The following is a 21,628-nucleotide window of genomic DNA, read 5'->3' on the forward strand; positions in this document are numbered from 1 at the left end:
GCACGATAAACCACGTGAGCAAAGCACGGTTCATGTTCCTGAAACATTCAAACCACAAAAACAGTGATTCCACTCCTGCGCCAACTGCGCCAAAGTGCGCCAAATTGTATTTACTGCGCCATCCTGATAATATCGACGAAAATTGCGCGAAACTGCGCCAAAGTCTCGGGTTTGGGGCGTCTATCACCGGCAATCGCACGGCCGGCGCGTCAGAACATGTGCAGCTTGATCTTGGGGCTGCCAAAGTCGCAACCATGGACCAAGAATTATTCCGCTGAATAAATAGCGCTCGCGCGTGCGTCCCGAATAAGCCACGATGCCATGCACGGTGCTGACGCAGCTTCTGTTCTGCAAGTCGGCTCGACAGCAAAACGCGCTCTCCGCAGAGGCTCGTGACGTCTAGGCCTCTCGGTAGCGAGAAAGTGCGACGGCGATTCATCGGCGGACGTCGTCTGTTCTAGAAACGCTGCTGATAGCTCGTTTCAAGCGTCGCACGGCACGTAAGGAAAGCAATGTTCAGTAATAACTACATGTGTGCAGCTAAAATGTCTGTCACTTCTGTTTCCGGACATCGCGGAATGAAATCTGGGATCGCTAGCAGTATATATATGGAACAATATCGAATTTTCCTTCCTTCGCGTTTATGGAAGAGCACGCGAACGGTGGAAATGCGTTCACACTTTTTCTCAGATATACTTTATCCATGGATCTTCATTCGGAAGAACTTTTTCGTAATTGCTTATACCAGCACGTCCGAGTTTAATCACTCTGCGGTAAATAGCCCCTAAAAGGCCCTGCCCTTTCGAGCTCACGTGCTAGGGTTCCAATTCGAATTTTTTGCTTGCTTTTTAAAAATGTCATCTCATTAATAAAAGCATATATCCTGGTCGGAGCAGCCGCAAATACGCAGCTGTCAGAAGCGGGCCCGTCGCTGACGGCCCACAGTGAAGCGGCTACCCCATGTTACACGTCCGCCCCTCGCTTTCGGTGGTCAAGAGCTGACGGGTAAAAAAACTCAGTTTCGCTTAAGGGCGAAGCAATGAATGCGATACCAACAAATTGTATTGTTAAACGAAGTAAGGCTAGTAGCTAACTCTTGGATTCGATCTCGCGTAACTCAACAAAACACTGGTTTAAGGGAATATGGCCGCTCCAGGAACCGAAGCGTTTTCTTGCTCTGAGTTCTCTAAACACGATGTAAGCGTTGAGAGCACAGCAAGTTTACGAGCCGTCTCCTGATGCCTCGAGATTGCGCGCGCGCAAGCGACTGCGCCCTTCGAACAATGCGGTCCCCTCGCCCCTCCACCGCCGCTCCCCTGGCGTCCTTTCATGCTCCTTACGAAAGACGGGCGGGGCGTTTCCTCTCTGTTTGATGAGCAATCGACGGCAGGCCCGCACGCGGGAAGATGTTATCTCATGCGCTGTCCGTGCGACGGAGACAGACGGCCGGCTAGCTTAATCTCCGCTTCAGCCGCGTTCGTCGCCAGCGCTCGCGAGCTTTTACCCGCGGCTAGAATGCACGTGGTGATGTTATTAATTTGGTCTTTATACAGAAAATTACGGCAATGGCGACGGCAAGAATCCGCGGAGAGCGTCCATATAATTGTTATCACAATAAACATTTAAAAAAAGTTCAACCATTTCACTCTGTGAAGTGGATGATAAGCGAAGCTGTTTCGCGCATGGCAAGGAGGTGACATGGTGGAGGACAGTTTGGTATGTAAGGCCAGGTTGTTAACGTTCAATACACAATATTAATGCGAAAGCATCAGATGCTTTATCAGACACGAAAATTGACCGTCGGCGGCGTCAATCGATTAATGCAAAAAATAATCATGTGATGGCGTCATCATCACGTCATAGATCGTCAAAACTTGTGACATCATCATGGCGTAATATATCGTGATGTCACGTGATGACGCCATCACGACATCGTCGCTTTACACTGCTTCCGTAATCGGTGCGCCGATCATGGAGCTAGCGCAAAACCAGGTGAGGTGCAGATAGCTTGCAGAGAAGGAGGGGGAGGATCAACCCGTCAGTCGAGAAGAAAAAGAACCTGGCTTTCGCCTTGGAGTTGTCTTAGGAGAATGCATTAGGGACAGTGTGGCTCTTTGGCATTGAGGCACTGCTGTACATCACGGCGTTTGTCTACAATGTCTGCTGATAACCACATAGATGTATTTAGAGTGTTATTTCATAAAGTGCAATTTTATTGATCTGGTATTCTGTTTATTTGCTAGTGTCTAAAATATTCGCCGAAGAGGTTAATTCAGAACACTCAACTGCATGAGCCTTTATTTTTTCATCAGCGAGTGAAGTATGGAGTCCTCCTGAGATGATTTTTTCCATGAGATTTGCAATGAATCGAAATATTTCTAGCCTTCATAAGAGCCGCATAGTAATATTCCGGTGCTTGAATGTTATTGCAATATGCTTCTGTAGTGCACTCCAGGATGTAAAATTCGCTGCTCCAGAGTGCTCCCAGATGCAAAATTATCTGCTCCAAAGTGCTCCAAGATGAAAATTTTGCTGCTCCAAAGTGCTCCAAGACGGAAATTTTGCTGCTCCAAAAATTGCTCCAAATCAGAAGTCCTCGGTAGCATCACTGCAAAAAACACGCGTTGGCAAAGAACAAGTACTGAAAACACTCCAAGGTAATGCTCGCTGAAAGCTTCAGCTAAAAAATGCTGTGCACATCCACCGAGGATTGAATACTAGAAGCTACCATCTATGTCACTGAAATGCTAGACTTCACCACCAACCGACAGTGATAAGGTGTGTTCGGTTATTCCGGGCATGTGGGGAGCGCTGTAGAGCACCGTCACGTCTATGTAAACACTAGATGGTGCCCTCACATATCCGGTTTTGCTCAAGAGCCAAAAGAGCACAACTGCCATATATATAGATGTCCAGAGTAAGGGAGCGTCGTAATATCAATCATCAACCGGCTTTGTTGTGTGGGTGTGCGGGCTGCGCTTGCAAGAGACCTTTATCAAGCAATCCCAGAACCCCCCCGCGGGCGCGCGAAGCACTAGGAAAAGTGCGTACGGCAAGCCCGCCGGCTGTTTCATCGCTCGCTGCTCGTTGGCGACCTGGGAGCACCAAACCAAAAAGAAGCTTCGCCGCTGGTTGTCTATTATTAAATCCTAAATACTACACCTGTCTGAATGCACCTGCATGTATCTCTATGCATGAAATGCGAAAGGAATGATGCAGTCAGTGTAGGTATTACCGAGCGGATGGATACCGGATGTAGCAGTTAAGCGGCATGCGAGTTATCACGTGCCAAAACATGTTGTCAAAACGTGCTTTCGTGAGCGATGTGAGCTGGAACACTGAATTCATATTTATTCAATGATTACTTGTTCACAAGCTGCTATGGCATTTAGTGCCATAGTGGCTCGTGATCGGGTTCAACCCGATGTTGCAGTGTCAAGTGGGTGTTGCAGTGTCAAGGTATACAGATGATTATTTGATTTTAATTGACAAGACACGCTCTGTACAAAGAAGTGAGCACATTCTAAATGTGTTTAAAGAAAAAAGGGATGGGTCTAGAATTCACTTGCGAGATGGCTTGCTCTGATAATTTGCAGTTTCTTGATACATGCTTCTAAGTTTCACTGCGGAGCATGTTTGCGAGCAGTATAGCCCGCGTTCAGCGAAATCGGCGCTTAATTTCGCGTCGGCGCATTCGAATATTGTTAAACGAGGAATTGTGATGTCATGATACGCACGGCATTGGAAAAAAACTTGCGCACATAAGATGAGCAGTAGTTTCCAGCTGCAAAGTGATCAAAGAGGCGGGATATCCTGCGTATCATTGTATCGGTTTGTGAAAATCTGTTCGCATGGCAGAGAAAGATTAACACGGACGTCCCCCATCCATAAATAATGAAGAAACTAGAAATATTGCAGTTATTCCACATATGTATAAGAAGTCACATGACCTGAAGAACGTAGGGAAGCGATGTGAGGGTGAAGGTTGTGTTGGCCGCCCCAAATAAGCTTAGTCGCATTAAGGTCGCAGGGGTCTGCGGTGGGCAAAGAAAAATGCGGTCGGAGGCATGCCAGTTGTTTTGTAAATTGTGTAGGAGTTAACCGCAAATTTCTCTTTCTTGTGTCCACATGTACATCAGCCAGACTGGTGTATTAACACGCGCTTCAGCGAGCATCGAAATTCGTTGAATGGAGCCGTCACATCTTGCATCGATATGTTAGTCATGAAAATGTAATCCCATCTTCGAAAGCACAGTAATTTTGTACCATCAACCTAATCAGACAACGCGAAAAATTTCTGAGGCATATCATGTCACTAATAATGCCACACTTTGTGTCAGTCAACCTTCTCACTCCTTACAAGACAAGGAATTCAACTTAATTAATTGACTGTAAGCACTGCGCCTTGGTTTGACTTTTCGTGCCTCTTTATGACACGTGTGATGCGCTCCCATTTTTGTATATATGTTTTTTTTTTTTTCACGCGTGCAATAAAATTTCAGTTGTGTGTGAGTGCTGGTTTGTGCATGCACTTCCTTCCTTGTACTGCTTTCTTTTTTCGCTCTAAGTATTATTTCAACCTGTAGTTATAGCACCAACGAAGGTTAGTAGGCACTTATCGTTCGTTACATATATGGTGCGAGCGACGCAATGAATGCATCTCATTTCCCCAAATGCCGGCTACACTTTCTAGTGTACTCTTTAAATATCAGAACCTCACACTGTTCTTGTCGACAGTGTCGATGGACGTTGATTCCAAATGCATCCGCGAATCATAGACCGCTCCTGCACTTCATAGGCAACCGAGTTGTATTTCTTTTTTCATTTATGCTTTGAGGCGCACTGACACTAAAAAGTAAATAAATAAAAGGTGACGCTTCTGAGCCGCTCAACTGGTCCAACAGTGGGACAGACGGAAATAGTCGAGAGGCCGTCGCAGCTATACACTGAAGTTCGTGATTGAATTACGCAGTAACATGTTGCACCTTGCCAAATTCACTGTGTCTAAGAAGTCCTGGCGTGGCGCAAGCGGAAAGTTACAGCGCGAGGCCCGCGCGCTCATCGAGGCGGCTGCTGCGGCGTACACACATTTCCCATGAGCGCTTGCGCGTCCGTTGGTGGCACTCATGTGCTTGAAAAAGGTCTATTATAGCACGCATGACGCACATAAGGTAACGCATGCGGAAGAACTATGCCTCTGTAATCGTTGTCTTGAGCAGGGACGTCATTCTGGTCGTCTGCTTGTTGCGTGCATCGGTGCTTCGTTTTCAGTTTCGCCATTGAATTTGGTTGAATTTCATTACGCCATAATAATTACTAGAAGTAATTTCCTTGATATCTCAAAGCTGTGATGGGTTCTTCTCATGAAGAACTTCAGTTCTCCTATTTGACATAACTGCCTAACTCCACTAATTAAAAAGTTAATTTAACTTTCCTAATTACTGTCCCAGATGATGTCTTTAGCCATGTTAAGTGCCTGTGGCTACAGAAGTAGTAATTGTGAAGGCATCGAACAGATATTGCATTTTCCTGATTTTTGAGGATTTTGGACACATTTCTTGAAACACCCGGTATATCACATATTATTAAGAAAAACGAGCATTTTTGTCATGATCCAACTAACTTGCACAGTATTTTTAAGAATTCTAACTAGGTATGTGTTTGGTTCAAAGTGAAGTGGAAGGAACGTTGAATAGTAGCAAGATTTGTATAGCAGTAGGGTGCAAGTTATAACTGGTACAATGTTACGTTTTAAAAATTGCTATACTTAGCACAAATAGGCTCGTATAACACGCTTTTAGACTTAAAAATAATTAATTGAGGTGATGGTAATATGTACATTTAACCTCAGAATGTGGCTTCGCGGCATTGCAGATTTCCCCTGAATGGTTGGTTTCACGGCATAGTAGCTTACAGCACACCCTGGCACACGGACGAAGGATAGGCACATGAAGACATGCTGCTGACTTACAACTGAATTTTATTTCGATGAAACACACATGTATATATACTTACAGAATTGCACATGCGTGAGTACATGCTGTCAAAAACTTCCTTTGACAATGATATGTCACTCAATGCTAAGAAATGCGTGCATGACAGTTCGCTCCCCGCCAGAATGATAGCTCCTTGGGGGATATTGAAGGTTTACTAATCACCTTTTTTTCTTCCATTGCCAGAGCTTCACTAATGAGCCTTTTTTGTTCGTGTTTTAACGATAACAGTAGTGCCACCAAAGGAGTACAGCTGCACTCAGAACAATGCTGTGCCAAAAAGCCTTTTTTGATGGTGCTCTAGCAGGCACACGTTGAGACATCACACATATGCCCCACCACGTGAAAGGGGTATGTCACGTGTTTAGTACACTCAGCGGTCGGATTCCTATGCTTAATATTGCAGCCTTTTTTCTTATTCACAAGACAGGTTAGCTTACATAACTTCAACAGTTTATTGGGAGTGGAAAAAAGAACCGTCACCTCTGATTTCTTTAAGCGGTGTGAAATCTGATGCACATAAGGGACTACCACGACTTTTCGCCTTCGTGGTTCTTGTGTATCTCCAGTGTTTCCATGCTTAGCCGGATGAACTTTTACTTTCTTCAACATGCTTTCTGCTACAGAAACCAGCTATTCCTTCGGGAACCCTGCTTCTTGAAGTCTTGACACTTGCGCCGAAAAGCTACTCTGAATACTGTGATGACATGAGTTTTTGATGGCATTCTAAAAACAAGTGTGTGCGATGGCTCTATTTATCACTATACTATGAGATGAACGGAAAGGCAGAAGTGACTTCTTGGCACGTGGCGCATAACACCAGTAAACATGACTCGCTGATAACGTTAATTTTAGGTCTAAAACCTGAATCACACTTTCCTGCAGAAGCTCATGAGTTAAGGTCAAAGGGTGAAGGTTTTCATTGAAAATAGCCAGTGTTTTATGAACACAAGACTCAAAAAGGACTTCATCACTATGTAATAAAATAAGAAAGTCATCAACAAATTTGAATACTTTCACAAATCGCGATCCGGTGAGCTTAGAAGCCAATATCTTGTCCAGATGTGACTGTAGCAAATCACTTAATAGTGGCGCAATGCAGGATCTGATACAAATTCCTCGTTTCTGTAAAAACACTATCATTCCACTGACAAAACGTGGACGTGAGGTAGAGGCGCAGCGAGTCGAGGAACCCTTGAACACTTACACCGGACCTGTTTGAAAATCTACACTACCGAATTCAAAAATGCATTCTTTTAAAGAAGAAAGCAAATCGTTGTGCGAAAGAGAGTAATAAGGGCCTTTAATGTCAGTGGACATCACTTTTACCTGCTTTTTCGGTAGTTCATCTACGTAATGAATTACTTCAGAAGATGTGGTTATTAGAAAAGGTTCTTTTACGGGTCGCATCTTAAGAGTATCCTGGATAAACAAAGCAACAGATTTTTGCCATGTACCATTCTCAAACACTATTACGCGGAAGGGCATGCCCGGCTTGTGTGTCTTCGAGGAGAAGACGTCCAAGGCTAGCTTATCCTTCTTGCTAATTGATTGTGCCAATTTTGACAAATTTAGCTTCGTGCACAGATCCTTGGCCCTCGCTTTTATATCCTTAAATTCATGTGTGACCGTTCATGGAATACGGTTGAAATAGCAGACATGGCTTTAGAAACAAAAGTGCCAGCATGCAATACTGTGAAACCTCCTTCCTTATCAGAAGGAATGACATAAAGACTGTTTTCTTGAAGGTAATTCTGAACTTTCCTTACTGACAAAGCACGGGAACTAGGCACGTGGTGTGATACAATTTCGATACCTTGAGAGACATTTATCCAACGCTCACTGTCCGGAACACGATTGACGACACTCCTTACCATGTGCACCAAATCCTGAGCTATAATGGATCTTCACCATTATAAGCTATAATGGATCTTCACCAACTAGCCCGGTCAAAAGCCTTGCTACAGTTACAGCCCCCGTACGCCGCAGTTAAACCACCTTTACGGGGGATTATATGCGCCTAAATATACGTATATTAGCTCATTTCGAATAATGTAAATTCATGCTGAAGCAAATTTGAATATTCGAAACGCCTGAATATTTGCTCATCTCTACATATTAGCTTTCAGTATCTTCCATCATGTGGTTTCTTTTGTGCTTGGAACCTGATAGGGCACATTCTTTCAGGTTTCCCAAGGGATGGTGGGCCAGACTGTGGCTCGACGGGCTGCAGGCATCATCCTGGAAATGATCAAGGAAGGAAAAATCGCAGGTCGTGCAGTCCTCATTGCAGGCCAGCCAGGCACAGGAAAGACAGCAATCGCCATGGGTAGGTGCTGTGACCATAACTGTGAGAATAATATGTCTTGTACAGGGGTTCTTGCATTTTTACGCAGAAATGTGGGCCACTCAGTGATAATTGAACTTGGACATCTTGACAAGTGTCTAGGTTTTGCATTTACTTTCTTTAATGCATTGTGGGGATCGAGAGCGTCCTCCTACCTGGCGCCTCGTTCCCCAGCTGCCGCGCGCGTGCCGGCCGCGTAGCCCGGGCGTACTTAGGCACCGGCAATCGCCAAGATGGCGGCCAGGGCGCCTCTTTGTCTGGGCGAGCTAAGCGTCGGCTCCGTCCCGCGCTGGCATGTCCGGACACGCTACGCTGGCGTGCTGCGCGGGCCTACGTCACAACGCAGCGCCATTCCCCATTGGGCCGCTGGTGACATCCTCCTCTCCTACGAGCTAAGATGCGCCCGACGATTCGCTCGCGGCGGCAGATGCTCTCTGGCTAGCACGAGAGGTTGACGCGCTGCTCTAGCAGGCGGCTTCTCGTTCGTGTGCTCGACCGCTGCCCTTTGTGTGGTAGTCTTAGCGCCGCTGGCAAGCGTACTCGATCGGTCTTGCGGAGTTCCCCTTACGGCCTGCAAGCCTGTGACTGTCGTACTGTGCTGCATCTTGGGTTAACAAACCCGTTGTTGTTGTTACCCTGCCTCGTGCGTGGTTTCTGCGCCGTGCCGGAGAATCGACGAACCCGGCCGTAGCGTCTTTGTTCGCTGCGGCAGTGGAGAACGTCGCGTCCCTACATGGTCGCGCTCGTAGGTAAGCCTAGTGCAAACCTATCTCCACATAACTGGCGCCCAACTTGGTTTCGGCATGGCTTCAGAGCAGACCCCCTCGAGGCGCTCGTTCCTGTTCGATCCTGTGGCGACGGACTTGATCTCGTTCGAGGCGGACGGCTGCGACAGCACGGGGTACGGCCCTCTCGGCGACCCTCTGTTTTCGTTCACCGGGAGAGACCCCTTTTTCGGGGCCCCCTACAGTGATGCGAGCCGCTTGAACGAGGACCACAGTCCTAGCCAAGCCAGTAACGGGCTGTATCAGCTGTTCGAGACTCACGCACTTACGGGCCCGTCCCCGGCGCAGTCTCCGCTCGCTGGCCTTTCCTTGTCAGCAGCGCAGTTGACGGCCCAAACCGCCGCACCCGAGCCTTCCTACCTAGGCCACTTAGGTGTCGGCATGCACGCTCTCACTGACCCATCTTGGTCAGGAGCGCAAAGGGTTGACAACGTCGTGCGCGAGCCAGCTCGCTTGGCCGACAACGTCGCCGCGTTTCCCGACGCTTGCATGCCTCAGACTCACGTAGGCGGTACTTTCGACAGACGTGGGCCACCGTGCTCCGCGGTCGATCCGCTTGCCTATCGTGTGAGGCCTCATGCGCCCGTCGGAGCGGAAACAACCCTACAATCCTCCATGCCGTTTACTGGCCCTTTTCGGTCTGACGTGCATGCCGGAGAACAGGCGCGCGACCCTGTTACGGCCGCGCCTGCGTCGGAGCAATCGCCGCTGCACGCAACTGCGGCGCAGCTCCTAAACGTCTTGTTGGAAGCGGCGCGCTCGCAGCCTTGTGCTGTAAAGGGAGGCCTCGAGTCCCCTCAGCCAGGCGCACCGAGTAGCCTAAGGGTACCTCTGCCTGAGTACAGCGGTTATTCGGACCGCATGAGTGCCACAGAGTACCTCGAGGCGCTGCACCGCTATCAGCGGGCTATGGGGCTGAGCGACAGCGTTATGCTTGGTAGTGTATTGCCTGTATCGCTGACAGCCCAAGCGGCGCGGTGGCACCGACTTGTCGGCCACCAAGCTCGTTCGATGGAGGAGTTTAGGGCGCTGTTCCGTAGCGAATTCCTTCCTCCTGACTACGAGCGCCGCATGCGTCGCGAGCTAGAGCTCCGAACACAGCATCCCGACGAATCTCTTCTAGAGTACGTCCGGGCTTTGCAGGAGCTCTACCTCCTTGCCGATCCTACGGCATCAGACGCTGAGAAGGTAGAGCGAGCCATTCGCCAGGCTCATCCAACCTTCGCCGCTTACCTTCGGAGCGCCCGTTATCGTAACCTGAACGAGCTGGCCTCCGATGCGAAGCGTATTCAGGGCGACATACTGGCGGCGAGAGCCTACCGCCCGCCGCCACCGCCGTCCGCTTCTCTCGAGCCTCGTTGTGCGTGGGCTGGTGGTGACTCGTCACCCCGTAATCCCCCTAATCACGAGGTGGCCTCTGCCGTGAGAGAGCAACGAGACGCGCCGGACGTTTCGGTCCGCGCTCTCGACCCGTACTCGTACGCCCGGGCGTGCCCCTTTGCACTGCAGGGCGAACGAGAACGGAACCCCCGTGCCCCAATGCACGAGGGGAGATCCGATCGCGGAGCCCACCCTGCGGCTAGCGAACGGAGGCCTCCTAGCTCGCAAGGGTCGCCAAAATCCCTCACTGATGGGGGGAAAGGCGTCGTCTGCTACCGTTGTCATGAGCGTGGCCACACCGCGCGATCATGCAACGCGCCCCACCCGATGCAAGGGCCTGCTCGCCCGTCGGGAAACGGGGTGAGCCGTCGGTGAGCTCCCCCTCGCCGGCGGCTACAGCAGTACGAGAACATGGGGGTGTAACCCAACCTCTGGCACCGATGGCGTGTCGCGCTGGACATGACTTTCCAGCCACGCCGGCGCCGTTCATCGCCCTTACGATCGCTGGTCGAGAGTTTGCGGCGTTGCTGGATAGCGGGGCGTCGATCTCGCTGTTCGGCGAAGAGGTTATGGCTCATTTGCGCGACCGCTCTGTCCGCATTCGAGCTTGCGACACTGCCTTCCATCTCGCCAGCGGTACCGCCACCTCGTGCGGCGCTGCGCGGTTGGTTGTGCGCTGGGAGAATCGCGCGCGCCGACAGCGCTTCGTGCATCTCCCGGGTCTTTCCGTGCCCGTGATTCTTGGTCGCGACTTTCTCGCGCACACGGGTATCGTGATAGACGTCGCGAGCGGAGGCTACAGGGACGGCCCTTCCGGCGCCCTACGGCCATTCGCTACACCTCCCGTGGTCTCGGCTGCCCGTAAGTCGCCGGGCGCCACGAGAAAGCAGGAGGAGAGGAGACAACGCGTGGCCCACTCAGCCCGTGTCTCTCACTCCGGCGCCAAGACTGGCCCTTTGGCCGGCGCGGCGGAAAAGGGTCCGTGCCTACCGCTTTCTCTCGAGCATAGCGCTACCGTGGCGGACGAGGTCTCGGCTACGCCGGTGACCACCCCGGTAAGCAGCAGCTCGAATCGCTCGCTGCCACCTTTGCCGGACAGCTTGTCGACACATGAGAAGGCACGCCTGTCGTCGCTGTTGACACGTTTCAGTGACATGTTCACGGAACGCCCGGGTTGCACCTCTCTGGTGAGGCACCGGATTGACACAGGCGACGCACAACCGTGGAAATGCAATCCTCGCCCCGTCAGTGCGGCAAAGAGGAAAGCAATTGACCAGGCATTGGATGAGTTGATTGAGACCGGAGTTGTCCAACGCTCAAACAGTCCCTGGGGTTCACCGGTGGTAATGGTCCCCAAAAGAGACGGCTCTCACCGGCTCTGTGTGGACTACCGCCGGCTGAACGAGGTCACGAGGAAGGATGCTTATCCTATGCCTAACGTTGACTCGATCGTGGCTGCGCTAGGCGGTGCTTGCTACTTCAGCACCTTGGATGCTAGCCGCGGTTACCTGCAGGTTCAGATGGAGCCGGCTGACGCGGAGAAAACTGCGTTCACCTCTCACAGAGGTCTGTACGAGTTTACCCGCATGCCGTTTGGCTGTTCTGGAGCTGCAGCTACGTTCCAGAGACTGATAGACCGCGTTCTCGGGGACGCTAAATGGCAACACGCCATGGCGTACCTCGACGACATCGTCATCTTCTCTCGAACGTTCGAGGAGCACCTCCGCCACTTGGAGGACGTCCTCGAGAGGTTGCGTGCCGCCGGGTTGACCTTGAACCCGAAGAAAGCTCAAATAGCTGAGACTCGCATTTCACTATTGGGCTTTACCATCGAGAGCGGTCGCGTTCTGCCGTGCGAGGAGAAGGTACGTGCCATTGTGGAGTACCCGACGCCGGCGAACATTCAGGGCCTGAGGCGCTTTTTGGGCATGGTGAACTACTACCGACAGTTCATCCCAAATTGCGCGGACCTCCAAGCGCCCTTGACCGCACTGTTGAAAAAGTCGGCACGATGGAGCTGGGGGCCAGAGCAAGAGCGAGCCTTCAAGGCTCTATCTCAAGCTCTAGTGGCCACAGCCGATCTGAAGCTGCCCGACCTCAACAGGGAGTTCGTTGTCCAAGCGGACGCGAGCGACCTGGGTGTCGGAGCGGTACTGCTTCAGGAGCACGACGGCGTCCTCCGGCCAGTCGCCTTTGCGAGCCGGTCACTTAACGCCGCCGAGCGCAACTACAGCGTGACTGAACGGGAATGTCTCGCTATAGTCTTTGCTCTCCGGAAGTTCGACTGCTACGTCGACGGCGTGCCATTCGTGGTGGAGACGGACCACATGGCACTCACCTGGCTTAAGCGCTTGCGCGAGCCCTCGGGCCGCCTCGCGCGCTGGGCGTTGACCTTGCAGCGGTACAACTTTGTTGTGCGCTACCGGAAAGGGAGTTCGAACGTCGTGGCCGACGCCTTGTCGCGTGCCCCCGTTTTGGCGTCCGACACTTGTGTCCGCCACTCCCATGAGCAGTTGCACCAAGTAGACTCCGGGGCCCCTGGCTCTAATGGGTCGAAAGGCGCGAACCCCAACGGCGAAGTGACTTTCGAGTCGACCGCCTCGGGTGAGGACGCATACCTGGTAGACCCAGTCACGTCCGCCGGTATCGTCTTCAGCAGAGAGGACCTACTCAAGGCACAGCAGGACGATCCGTTTTGTCAGCAAATTGTTGACGGGCTCAAAGAGCTGAGCTCCCAAGAGGAGCGGGGCGGTCAAGCCGCCGGGCGCAAACGGACAGCTGGTATTGCTGTCGGCGCTGAGTGCCGGACGCAGACTGGTATTGCTGCGGGCACGCTGGATTCGTATCTGCTTGATGCTGATGGCGTTCTCCTGCGCTATGTCCCATCTGAAGAAGCTCCCCAGGAGTCTTTCAAGGTGGTGATACCCCGCAGTCTAAGGAAAGCCACCCTCGGCTATTTCCACGACTCGCGGTTGGCCGGACATGCGAGTGGCCTTAAGACTTTTCAAAAGTTGTGCCGCTCTGCTACCTGGCCTGGCATGAAGCGTGATGCCCTTCACTACGCCCGCTCATGCCGCGTGTGCCAATGCGTGAAGCCTCGTGGGGGCAAGCCTCCCGGGCTCATGCAGCCGATCGACAGCCAACAACCGTGGCAAGTCGCGGCCTGTGACATTATGGGACCTTTCCCAAGAAGCCGGAGAGGCCATGTCTTTCTCCTGGCTGTCACTGATCACTTCACGAAGTGGGTCGAGCTGTTTCCCCTTCGGAAGCTAACGGCACGCGCAATCTGGGACAAGTTGACCGAGGTCTTTACCCGCTTTGGCTTTCCGGCGGAATTGATCACGGACAATGCGTCCTACTTCACGGCCAAGGTGTTTGTGGATGCGTGTGCTGCCTTTGGCATTAAGCACCGCAAAACAACCACGTATCACCCACAGGCCAACCCGACTGAGCGGATAAACCGAAACCTCAAGCCCTTGCTGACAGCCTTTGCGCAGCAACACAGGGATTGGGATGCCTGTCTCAACGAGATAGGCTTCTCCTTGCGGTCCACGGTGAACCGTTCAACCGGGTACACGCCCGCTTTCCTCAACTTCGGGAGAGAGCTGCCTAACCCCATGGACCGTGTTCTGCGGTGCGGCAGCGGGGCGTCCGCCACGAAAGCCGGCCCGTCTGGCTACGCGGCGGAACTGCGCTCACGGATGGACGCAGCCCTCGACCTGGCGCGTTCCAACCTGGCAAAAGCGCGAGCTGGACAGAAGGCTCAATACGACCGGTCGCATCGGGAAGTGCATTACGATGTCGGCGATCTCGTCCTCAGGCGCAATCACGTCTTGAGTGACGCCGCCAAAGGCATCTCTGCCTCCCTGTCGGCCAAGTGGTTGGGCCCATACCGAGTGCAGACCAAAGTGTCGCCTCTGGTGTACAGGCTGGCTGACTCCCAAGGGAGACAAGTCGGCGGTCCAGTTAACGTCTCCGACCTCAAACCTTTCGTTGCCCGCAGCAACGACTTGGGAGGGGGGGAGGCGGTCACCGAACCGCAGGAAAACCGTGAGAAGGCTGGCTCCAAGCCACGCCATCGGTACAATCTGCGGAAACGCACTTAAGCAACCTTTCTCCCACTGACAGGTAGCTGGACTTTATTCCATACCATGACAGTGAATGGAGAATAAGCGCTAAGGTGCGGTGGCACACGTCCGGAAGTGGTAGAAGGCCCTCTTGGTCGAAAATACCCTCTGACGTGTTGTCCAAGCCATAACCTGGCAAGCGCCCCTTTGTTGGGCAGCACTGTCAGGCAGGCACCTTTTTTGGCAAGCCGGCTATGCCGGGGGCACTACTGTGCACTCCTGCGTCGCCCAGTCGTCTCCCTGCGCGTGGCTCTACCGTGCCACCAGCCTGTTCCTGACCAGCTGGCCTGCTGTCCCCTGGTCCCTCCTGCTGTGGCCGGGTTCCTGCCTTCGGGCCTGCAGACACCACCACCCTGCCTAACCCACCTGGCAGCTTCGGCAGCCGCCCTCGGCGGCTGGTCCGCCCACTCAAGCTTTGGCCCAGGCCCGAGCGTGGTCGCTCCGGCTTCCGTTCCTGGCTGCCTGCTGTTCCGGCCTGCCGTTCCTGTGTGGCCCCCGTCCCAGCGACTTCCGGCAGTGGGCTGCCGCACGCAACTGGCAGCCACGCCTCGTACGTTCCCGGCTGCCAACCTCTCCAGTCCGGTGACCTTCAAGCGGGCTGGCTGCCCGCCCTTGTGCAGTCTTGCCCCCGTTCCTCCTGGGCTGTGGACCTTCTTCCCGGCGGTGGGCTCTCCCCTTGTGGTGGAACTTTTGGTGGAACTTTTGTGTGGTCATGGCCGACTTTTGGACTTGTACCTTCAGGAAGACGACACCCCCCTGTTGGACTTTGCCCCGTTGGCCAGCCCCCTTGCGGCTGAGCTGACCTTGCCACTTGGCCTCGGACAGCCTCTTTCACAGGCTGGCCTCGGTCTTTAGGAGGGGGGAATGTGGGGATCGAGAGCGTCCTCCTACCTGGCGCCTCGTTCCCCAGCTGCCGCGCGCGTGCCGGCCGCGTAGCCCGGGCGTACTTAGGCACCGGCAATCGCCAAGATGGCGGCCAGGGCGCCTCTTTGTCTGGGCGAGCTAAGCGTCGGCTCCGTCCCGCGCTGGCATGTCCGGACACGCTACGCTGGCGTGCTGCGCGGGCCTACGTCACAACGCAGCGCCATTCCCCATTGGGCCGCTGGTGACATCCTCCTCTCCTACGAGCTAAGATGCGCCCGACGATTCGCTCGCGGCGGCAGATGCTCTCTGGCTAGCACGAGAGGTTGACGCGCTGCTCTAGCAGGCGGCTTCTCGTTCGTGTGCTCGACCGCTGCCCTTTGTGTGGTAGTCTTAGCGCCGCTGGCAAGCGTACTCGATCGGTCTTGCGGAGTTCCCCTTACGGCCTGCAAGCCTGTGACTGTCGTACTGTGCTGCATCTTGGGTTAACAAACCCGTTGTTGTTGTTACCCTGCCTCGTGCGTGGTTTCTGCGCCGTGCCGGAGAATCGACGAACCCGGCCGTAGCGTCTTTGTTCGCTGCGGCAGTGGAGAACGTCGCGTCCCTACATGGTCGCGCTCGTAGGTAAGCCTAGTGCAAACCTATCTCCACAGCATTCAGAATGATCATTCGTGGAAACAAAGCTGACCTTTTTCTGAGAGCACGGCTGCTGAATTCGCAAGTTACACCTCATATTGGTTTTATGTGCATAAAAGAAAAAACCTTGGTTGCCAAGTTTTTGTCCCAGCCTCAGAACAAGGCTCCAAATTGCCTGTAGAGCTTTGATCGTGCACCCAGGACTTCTTTGGTTGGGACGTGTATGGTACTAAGCGGTGTGTCATAGGTACTAAAGCCACTGCCACACTCGAAGGAAGTGGCCAGCCCTTTCAAAATTCTGGAACTGCCATCCTGAATTTTGGGGAAGTTCTGAGCAAGTGTTCTTTCTCTGTGCATTTGCGAAAGCTTTGTTGAAGCTGAAATGCCTCCATGAAAACTGCCATATTTACTCGCATAATGATCACATTCTTCTTTTTAAAAAAATGATGGTTCATGCAAATTTAGGATAGCAATCATTGCGCAGGGTAACTTTTTCACAAGAAAACTAAACAGTCAAGATTTGTTGTTAGGACCGGCAGTGTCATTGCTTTGGGCATGGTCTCAGTGCCACACAAAGTCAAGAAGAAAAAAAACGTCCTTGGTTGTCACGCCCGATCAGCAGCTCAAAGTGGTAAACCTCTAACTTCCCAAGCCAGCGCCACCACGACTGATGAGGACTTTGGCTCCCAAGCCTGGCAGGCAGTCACTTTGCTTTCATAAAAATATTCTTGCAAGATACATGCTGTATTAATGTGATAGCGTTGAAGAGCTCATTTCGCAGAAATTCCAACGTCAGTGCCGTGTCGGCATCTTTAGTCGTGAGCAAAAATCCGAGGTAGATGCAAATGAAGATGGGAGCCGGAGGGTGTTTGCACTTTGGCTTTCCTTGCGGCAGAGTCTGCACCAAGAAGCGAAGGCAGGCTAGCGATTGGGATGATAGGGTGTGTGTGTGCGCATGTGCAGTATAACCTCATTACAACAGACCTTTATAGTGAAGAGGATTTTGGTCTGTTGTAAAGGGAGTATGTAAAATCCAAGTACTGTTACAACAGACTTTTTTGTAAACGCTGAATGGGTCTGTTATAACCGGAGAGAATTATGAGTCACAAACGCGGTCAAAGAATGGATTTATTCTTGATGGGGGACGCAGATTTCTTACCGCGAATAAGAAAAAAAAAATCAAGTTTCTGAAAGTAACATTTTCAGTTTCTGTAGCCCATTTTTTTATTTGATTCCAAAATATCTTCAATGAAAACTGCATAGAAGTGCTGTAAAAAATTTGTTGCGCCTGCCGAGGTGGGGAAAATTAATGCAGAAATCGCAAAAAAAAAAAGCGTTTAAAAGTTGTAGCTCCGCAACAGCGCAACCGGGCACCGCCACCCTGGGCTTGTCGGAAAGATCATTTCTCCGTATTCAAACTCCCCGCTTCAGCCAGCTCCTCCCTTCAGAAACAAGCGTACAAAAAGCAAACGTTTGATGTTCGTTTCGAGGTCTTGGATTGGCTGCTTCTGCCATGTTGCTCCAGCACGTCTTGCCATTGGACCGATGCTCGCTCCGGGAGAGCATTGTCTGCTGCTTGTATGTCGTGAGGTCACGGCTGTCGAAAATCGCGTGACGCATTCTGTGTTCACAGGTCAACGATAATTTAGGACAAAATTAGGCTTTACTTTTGCAGCTTCAAGTGGAAGCTCAGTCATCATATTACGATATCGCACCTCACTTGTCACGAACATCGCAGACGCGCTTGTCGGACTGACTGTAATAGCGTTGACTCGACCCGCGGTTAGAGATTCTGCTGATCAGCACTTCGGACCTCGTGACAACTCTGTACTCGCGATCGAGCATGACATACCTTGAAACATCGGGCACCGCGGCCACACACATCGCAGCCGAGCTTTCTGCTCGAAGTCTTGGCTAGGCCTAACTACGCTCATGGCGCCCTTGTACGAGACGAATGCGAACTTTGAGGGCAAGAACAACACGCTAGGGGACATGCGAAAGCGCAGAATGCGCAATGTGCTCCGTTGCAAGCAACGATCGAATCACATTGCCCGCTGGTTCCTTGGTACTGCGCCGTGGGCAATTTACGCTTCGGCAGCGTACCCCCCGGCCAAGCTCACCGCACAGTGACCGCTCGGGGCAGCAGTGGCAGCAGCTAGCAATTTCGCACTTCGGCACCCCAAAACACGAGACCAAGCACGCTGCGCGCCGATTTTTGATCGTCGCGGCTAGGCATAACTGATCATTGCCAGACAGGAGATCGGCGCACCCTTTGTTCTTAAATCGGTACGTCGATATCCGGTGCGCTGCTCCCTTCCCGAAAGTATGCCAAGCAATGTTTGAAGTCGGAAGTTATTGAATTTGGAATGTCAATGGTAGAAAAGTCCGTTGTAAAGGGGTCCTGACCACGTTGCTGGCCTCGCATTTTAGTCAGTTATATCCGAATGTCCGTTGTACCAGACCGTTGTACCAGAATCTTGTAAACGAAGCTCAATTAATAGAACAGATGGGGAGGTTGGTATTACGCCGCAAATTGGTCTGTAATATCCGAATGTCTGTTGTAAGCAGATCTGTTGTGACGAGGTTATACTGTACTTGGATGTGTGGATATCGCTATCGTGTTGAGCTCTTAAAGGTGAAGCTTAAAGGTCCCCAAATTTTTTAAAAACATTTTCATTGCAGGAATGGCACAAGCCCTGGGCCAGGACACACCATTTACGGCAATCTCTGGAAGTGAAATTTTTTCCCTTGAGATGTCCAAGACGGAAGCCCTGATGCAGGCATTTAGGAAGTCAATAGGTGTCCGCATCAAGTAAGTTTCCCCCTTGCACAGCAATTTGACCTAAACAACATGTGGATGTTGTCTAACATGTTTGAGCAATACACTCGAACCTCACTTCGGTAAAACCTCATTATGTGTACCTGCCGGGAACACGATGTAGCTGTGCACTATGGGGTAGTGTACACGCTAATCACACCCAGTACCAGTTCTTATCCCCTGTCATGTGACGATGCAGCCAACAGACATAGATGCAATGCCATAAGAAATGTTGCCTAATGTTGTTGAATGTGCGGACCCGCTAAATGGCGACCCCGCCGCTAGCGCTCCTCACGGATGACTTCAAGTGCATACATCCTGTACGTTTATTTGTCTTTATATTGGCCTCGAGATCTTTGAGTGGCGCCCTCTCACGTGTGATGTCAGACAGGGGACTCTCTGACATCACACGTGCTTCGGGAATATGTGGAATTTTTTAAATGTGCCGATGTCTCTCCATCTCTTTTTTTTTTTTTGTGCTTTCTAAACAGGCGCGGCAGCTTTCAGCTGAACACGCGCACACGGTCTGCCTGGTTTCGGTTTCGTCCTTCGGGTGGTTTTCGCTTCTTGCGCCCGCAGAGCTGATGGCTGTTTGGTTTCTAATCTCTCAAAGGGTGACCGCTTGTTACTCTCTCGTTTATTGCTCCCCGGGGCGTGATTACATCTGTTTCCGTGCGGCGCTAAATTACACAAACGACGCCACCGTGTTACATTTCCTGTTTTGGGGTCTCGGAAAAACTAACTACGTACGTCTTGTTGGCGATAAGACGAAGGATTACTGTAGTTTTTTTCACTCATTTTGCTTTCCGGACGGGCGCACAACCATAGAGCTTTCTTCCGTGCGCTCACTGACGCAGTTCGCTTACGCTATGGAAGCGCGCGCCGGTTGCTCTGCTGCCGGTGAGTCGAGCAGCGATTCTTCCGATGCGGACTATTCCCCAAGTGCCGAATCAGAATCTGATTCATTGGATTTCAGTTTGTCAGACGAGGATTTTTTGATGAGTTCAGACTCCGATGACGATCAAGGAGTGACATCTGAAAAGCGTGCGTGGCGAGCCATGCTTCAAAGACTATCACACGCTGAAAAGATTTTAGTGTTAGAGCACGAACATTTTTAACCGGAAAAGTACTCTGGTGCGCTTATTTTTGTATGTCTGTGAGCTACGTTTAATACAATGCATATATAATCTTAAAAAACTAAAGTTTTTTTAGAATTTTGCTTGATTTTACTACGAATAAACCATGTGTATGTAACGACAAAAATGATTTTTTTGTCACTTTACGGTCACAAAAAAAGTTTAAGACAATTTTTTTCTTAAAGGGGTGGTGCCATTAAATTTCGAGGCTATAGCCAGTCTGTTGTGGGTTTCCTCTGTATGCAAGGACATTCCACACGAAGGGTCGGACACAGCAAACATTTAGAATATATTTTAATTCACTTTCAAAGTGTACCTAAATGCCCATTCTCCCGATCGAAACCCATCGCTAGCGCGCCAACTCTGACGTAGATCTGTAGGATGGGCAACGAAAGTTGTAGTGACGTCACACCAGATCTTCTGTAGTAACGTGAGTGACCTCCTGACCTCCGCCACTTCCGCAACGTACGTGCCGGCTGTAGCGAACTAGAATTTATTCTAATTCACTACAGTACCGGCAAAGCATCGGTTGCTACATCACTCGCCGAGTTTCGATCGCTTCCTGGCTAAGTGCGTCACAGCCTTGTGTGGTCACGTGACCACGCCTCCTACACTTCTACGTCACTGCCCAACCTCGGCGCCCAGAAACCGAAACCGAAAGTTGTCCACATCAAATGGCGCTTTAAATTATTTAGCGTGAATACATGAATCTTGGTGCGTGTATCATGCTTCCTGGAGCTATAGGAAACGCTTACAGCAAAGAACGCGCAAGCCACAAATTTGGTGGCACCACCCCTTTAAATAGAATCGTCTCAAGAATTTATTTCAGCAATAAAATTTACACATTTTTGGACTGGATTCGCTAAAAAATTCGACCCTCAAAGGGTTAAAGTGCAATATACGTACGCCGTGTGCTGCGCGTGTTTGGTTGCCAAGCCTGCTCCTTCGATTCAGTTGCTTTGTTCGGTGTTTTAAGCGCATGACAAGCGACATGTGATGTCATTCAAATAAATTAAATGGTCGTTACATGCAACAACCTTTCATTAAATCCAAGTTTTCAGCAGCTGCTGTGTAAGTGTGTCTTAAGTACAGTAGACTCCTGTTAAACGAAAACTGAAGGGACCAGGAAAATATGTTTCATTTAACAGGAGTTTCGTTTACTGAGAGATGAAAAGGGGTGCAGAATTCAAGAAAAATACCAATGATGTTAGAGGCAGTTGTTCCATTTAAGCAGCAATTTCATTTAAGAGAGTTTCATTTATTGAGAGTCTACTGTAGTTGAAGTTTAAACAAGAAATAAAAAGGTTGAGAGCACGTGTCGAAAGGGGATGCATGACGGTGATATATTTGTGCGGATTTTTTTTTTTGCAGCATATCTTAATCCCTCCATTAATAAATCATCGTTTGGTGACTCGTTACCGGTCGTTTGAAAGTATGCTAACAGAATTAGTGTAGTCATACTAATGTCGATAAATAAAAAGCTTTGGCATCGAAAGAGTTAGTAAGATGTATTTGCAGTAAAATAGTGTAATTCACTCTCAACAG

At 50.9% G+C, this 21,628-nt stretch overlaps 1 protein-coding gene across 3 annotated transcripts in view; it reads left to right on the forward strand.

The window, feature by feature from the left end:
• LOC119382355 (ruvB-like 2) overlaps positions 1 to 21,628 on the forward strand; it is a 240,933-nt gene that overhangs the window by 23,314 nt on the left and 195,991 nt on the right. For all 3 annotated transcript variants that reach the window (XM_037650049.2, XM_037650053.2, XM_037650052.2), the window contains exons 3-4: positions 8,181 to 8,322; positions 18,812 to 18,941. In XM_037650049.2, the coding sequence (XP_037505977.1) occupies positions 8,181 to 8,322; positions 18,812 to 18,941 (272 nt within the window). The remainder of the gene's footprint in view (positions 1 to 8,180; positions 8,323 to 18,811; positions 18,942 to 21,628) is intronic.

This window comes from Rhipicephalus sanguineus, chromosome 2 (genome assembly GCF_013339695.2).
Source record: "Rhipicephalus sanguineus isolate Rsan-2018 chromosome 2, BIME_Rsan_1.4, whole genome shotgun sequence".
Taxonomy (NCBI): Eukaryota; Metazoa; Arthropoda; class Arachnida; order Ixodida; family Ixodidae; genus Rhipicephalus; species Rhipicephalus sanguineus.